The sequence below is a fragment of the Capsicum annuum genome, chromosome 12 (assembly GCF_002878395.1).
Source record: "Capsicum annuum cultivar UCD-10X-F1 chromosome 12, UCD10Xv1.1, whole genome shotgun sequence".
NCBI classification, from domain to species: domain Eukaryota; kingdom Viridiplantae; phylum Streptophyta; class Magnoliopsida; order Solanales; family Solanaceae; genus Capsicum; species Capsicum annuum.
The window spans coordinates 222,666,219-222,671,187 of NC_061122.1; the positions used below are offsets into that span (position 1 = coordinate 222,666,219).

General features: G+C 36.9%; 1 protein-coding gene across 2 annotated transcripts in view; it reads right to left on the reverse strand.

Annotated features, from left to right (window-relative positions):
* Positions 1 to 229: 229 nt before the first annotated feature.
* Positions 230 to 4,969, reverse strand: part of LOC107850442 (enoyl-CoA hydratase 2, peroxisomal) — an 11,143-nt gene continuing 6,403 nt past the window's right edge. For both annotated transcript variants that reach the window (XM_047401197.1, XM_016694969.2), the window contains 9 exons: positions 4,632 to 4,737; positions 4,135 to 4,202; positions 3,911 to 3,983; positions 2,445 to 2,484; positions 1,780 to 1,852; positions 1,556 to 1,706; positions 1,253 to 1,323; positions 605 to 778; positions 230 to 519 (listed from right to left, as the gene is read on the reverse strand). In XM_047401197.1, the coding sequence (XP_047257153.1) occupies positions 432 to 519; positions 605 to 778; positions 1,253 to 1,323; positions 1,556 to 1,706; positions 1,780 to 1,852; positions 2,445 to 2,484; positions 3,911 to 3,983; positions 4,135 to 4,202; positions 4,632 to 4,737 (844 nt within the window). In that variant the 3' untranslated portion in view covers positions 230 to 431. The remainder of the gene's footprint in view (positions 520 to 604; positions 779 to 1,252; positions 1,324 to 1,555; positions 1,707 to 1,779; positions 1,853 to 2,444; positions 2,485 to 3,910; positions 3,984 to 4,134; positions 4,203 to 4,631; positions 4,738 to 4,969) is intronic.

Consider the following 4,969-nt stretch of genomic DNA (forward strand, 5'->3'; position numbering starts at 1 on the left):
TAAAGAAAACATCAAAATGTCAAGGCACTGCACAAAATGATGCAAACAGATAGCAAAAACAACACAATGAAGAATAAGAAACTACGCGATTATTAAATACTTCTTCTAATAAGGAGGAGGATGTGGGGTTAGCCGCCTACTTTCTCTTGCACCTAATGGATGACCGCACTCAGTTACCCACTAACCTTCTGCCCTAATTCTCTACCAACATCACATTATACAAATGATATTGAATGCCAAAGTATAATCAGAGAGATAGGACATTACACTGACATAATAGCAAGTAGTGACACGCAGGTATATAGTAATTTAAATCCAGAATCTATAAATAGATATGAAGTACAAATTAAAACAATATTATAAAAAACCTTATTTCCTTTTTTTTTTGGTAACGACAAAGCCTTATTTCCTTGTGAGCGCACCATGAACACTCACAGAGATGAACTTAAACGATTAAGATTCACAGATCCAGAAAGCACTGCCCGGTTACGTTCCTTCACCTTCACTTGATATATGACTCTGCACATTCCAACTGTCTTTTAGTCTGCTAAACACCAATACATAGAACGAATCCTATAGTAAACGATGTACAAATTTAACGTACCTCAACCCTTCCAACCACATTTCGGTGATTAAAGTTTCTCCTGGATAAACATGTAGTAGAAATCTGCCAGATATGCTCTTGATCTTGTGCTGATCACCTCCGCAAATACATTTTATGATAGCCCTAACTGCAAATCCAAGCGAGCACAACCCATGCAGTATTGGACGAGAAAATCTACACAAGTATATTGAAAGAAATTAGATTGCTGTGACATATTGGTAAGATGCAAGAAAACAGATTAAAAAGAGACAGTAACGTGATATTGCTCTGCTAGAACTAGAAACACAATGAGGGTGAAACAAATATGACTTGAACTGGAGAGTTAACTGACGCTTCAAGTAGAAGACAAAACTTTAAACAAAAGAAACACCTTTCTGGATCAGGGTATGGCCATAAATTTCCAGAAAGTATTCCAACCAAGGGCATAGTACGAGCTCTACTAGTTAAAACAATGAATATCAGGGTGGTGGAATATGTGTGTGTAAAGTTCCCACATTCCTATTTCGTGCAAACAGTGCATGGTCCATGTCTAATACCAAGGATGACAGAACATTAAAGTTACTGGCAACTAGAAGAATAAGTTACTCAAAAAATATAACAATAGCTGTATATAGAGAGAGTTACATAGAGTTGCTCATAGTAGATTACCCTGCAGCTTCTGCAAACTTTGGATCTGAATGCAATGGATTGTAATCACCAGATAGCCTATACAGCAAAGCCTGCATCACCACATTAGAGAAGTTCAAAAAATCCAATGAGCTATGTCTCAATTAAAAAAAAAAATTCCAATGAAAACAAGTATGACAAAAGTTTCAAGCCTCAAAGATGATGTAAGCATGAGAATTAACAACTCAAGTAAATACAAGTATCCTATTCAAGGTGCATATACTGATGCTTAGATTTGTGTAACAATGAACCATAAAAAACAAATAGGCAACTCATGTGACCTACCTGTGATGCATGTGTACATTCTTCAAATACAGCGAAGGGCCGACTTTTGGGAATTTTAGGAAAAGCAGACTGATTGCTACGATAGCTGGAGTAGGAGTAAGGCTGAGATGACTTCGAGAATCCACCAGCACCCCTCAAGTAAATAGAAAATCTGCAAGTAGTATGTATGTTTATTGTTAACGTTAATATAGTTGCTATAGGCATATCAGTTAAACTAAACTCACCGGTTCATGCATAGCCGTTCACCAGATTCTTTCTCGTAACTCACAATTTCTAGCTCAATAATGGTTGCTTTACCTGTTGCAAATCAACAATTTGTAACTTACATATCTTATCTTTTCATTGCTATATCTCACGGAAGCAATCACAGAATATCATTTTGATTTCTGTAGATCTATTTCAAAAATGCCTTAGCCACACAATAAGTTAAGTTGCAAAATTATATCCACTCAACACATTCCCACCAACTGCCTAGTAGTGAAATGTTCCTGCACAACAATGGGAGTCTTGCTATAGACCATTTGCCTTAAACTCATATGCCTATCATAGAGACAAAGTTATTCTTCAATTCTCCAAATTTTATAGTGCCTCCGTTTCAATTTGTTTGTCTGGTTTTGACTTAGCACGGAGTTTAAGAAAGTAAAGAAGACTTTTGAATCTTGTGTTCTTAAAATAAAGATACGTGGAATGTACCAAAATGTCCTTTAATCTTGTGGTCTTAAACATGTCATACGGAAAGCTGGAATGAATGAGTTGCCAAAAAGGAAAGAAGCATTCTTTTTGAAACGGACAAAAAAAGGAAACTAAGACAAATTAAAATGGAAGGAGTATTACATGACCTTATTTAAGTTCATGCATAGTTTTTTATGTTCACTAATCATAATCATACCTTTATCATGCAATCCAGCAACACTCGCTTTATTAAGTATCTGCCACAACAAGATCAAGGAAATAATTCATCTAGATTGATAAAGGAAAAGGGGGAAATGACAAAGATAATCAAGGTTAATAACAAACACTAAGATGTATTCTTTCAACGCAAAACTATACTAATAATTCAAACAGAGTCATGTTTCAAGTACTGCCAAGGGAAGGCTCCACTGCCCTCAACTACGTTTCATTTTGTCGAGATACAAGGACTTGTTACAATAATTCAAACATAGTCATGTTTCAATACTGCCAAGGGAAGGCTCCACTGCCCTCAACTACGTTTCATTTTGTCGAGGTACAAGGATTTGTTGAAATAACTAGAGCCAAACATGTAAAAATATAACAGTGAAAACATATAAGCGTTGGTGCAGGTATACATATAAAAGAAGTGAACCAAATGCCACTATCCAAAAGTTGGGAATGAAAGCCGAGGATATAAGATATGTATAAGTTTAATAACATTAATATATGAGCTTTAGGAATGAAAGCCGACGTTTGTAGATAGAACGTTGCTATTATATGGATAGAATATCTATGCAAGAAAGTTATAACTAATTGCTTGGGGAAAAATCTTTTCTCAAGAAAACGCCCATGCGAGAAAAATTGCTACAAATAGTTGGCGGGGAAGAACTACTCCATATTACTGTTGACACTCATTTCTTGATCAAAAGAAAAAAAAAATTACTGTTGATTCTCATATCCAAAAGTTGAAGGTGGCGGAAATGAGGATGTTGCGTTGGATGTGTGGATTTACAAGGGCTGACAAGGTTAGGAATGAGATTATTCGGGAGAAGGTGAGTGGTGTCGGTGGAGGATAAAATGCGAGAAGTGAGGTTGAGATGGTTTGGTCATGTGATGAGGAGGGGTACAGATGCCCCGGTTCGTAGGTATGAGAGGTTGGCCTTAGATGCTTTCAAACGGGGTAGGGGTAGACCGAAGAAATACTGGAGGGAAGTGATTAGACGTGACATGGAACAGTTACAGCTGACCGAGGACATGACCCTAGATAGGAAGGTATGGAGGAAAAACATTAGGATGAAGGGCTAAGGTATGTGGGTGAGTCGTAGACAGTAGTTAGGAGAGCTTTGGTGTCCTTTGTTTGGCAATGTACAATATTTTTGTGGATGTCGTGCCTATGTTATTTTATCATATCCCATGCTTTTGATTTATTTATTTATTTTTTTGTATACTGTCCTTTGTCATGAGCCGGGGGTCTATCGGAAATAGCCTCTCTACTTCTTTAGAGGTAGTGGGATGGACTGCGTACATTCTACCCTCCCAGACCCCACAATGTGGGAATACGATGTGGGAATATACTGGGTTTGTTGTTGTTGTTTATTCATTGTGGAATACCTTCTGCACGTAAATTTAAGAGAGAAATTACGGTGCTGCTAGATAATTTAAGACATTTAGCCAGAAACTTACGCAGCCATGGGAAGGAAGTGGCTTGTAGATTTCAATGTATTGTTGGCCGTGCAGTAGAAGACGTGGATCAAATCTAGGAAAAGAAAGCAGAAACATTGTTCGTAAGCTGATATTAGACAGTGTAGACCAACACTATCGCATCTTTAAGGAAAACTGGATACCCATAGAAAAGGAACCGCCCCCCTGCACCCAACCAAAACTATAACAGAATGTATTCTACTTACTGCAAGCCTGGAAGCTGCTCAATTTGCGCAACTCCAACAGAGAACAAAGTAGAAAAAGTTGGCAAGACCTACAAAAAGGCCACAACCAAAAAGAAAAACGCAAATCAATACAGTAATGAATTGCACCTCATCTCTTAAACCTTAGCGGTCCTGGACAGTATAATTTATTAGTGATTAATTATTAGGCATATAAAGTGAGCACGTTCCCTTCTTTTATGTGCAAATACAGCAAGGGAATTAAGGATGAACAATTACTCAAAGTATGATCTTTTGATGTTTACTACACAGTAAAAAGTTAGCCACAGATACGTTCCAGTTAAAGGTACCTAAACCTTTCCGAAGATAAAAAATTCACCTTTCTCATCACTCACTCTAACAGGAGAAAATATAATGAAAGAAGATAAAGCTGCAGATTGGAATATGGATCATCATGTTTAAAACAAAGTTCATCACTTTCTGCCATAAAAAATTCATCACTTTCTGCCATAAAAAAATACCTGGATGAATTTCTGACCATCTTCATGATAAACATATTTAAGTTCTTTATCATCAACAGCATCCTTTGAACATGCTCCTATGCCAAGAGCATAAATGGCAGCATCCCTATTTATTATCATAAATAAGACATCAACAACAACAAGGAGGTCCAAGGAGAGTGTTATGTCCCTAAAAATCGTAATTGAATCGTAAGAGAGAAATCGAAAACTCAATCGAACAGAATTGGGATTTTATTGATAATATTTTAGTACAGTTGTTACAATAGTGTCTACTACTACAAGATTACTGCGAACCAAATTCCATTGATAAGCTTCCAGCTCTGTAACCTGTGATAGTG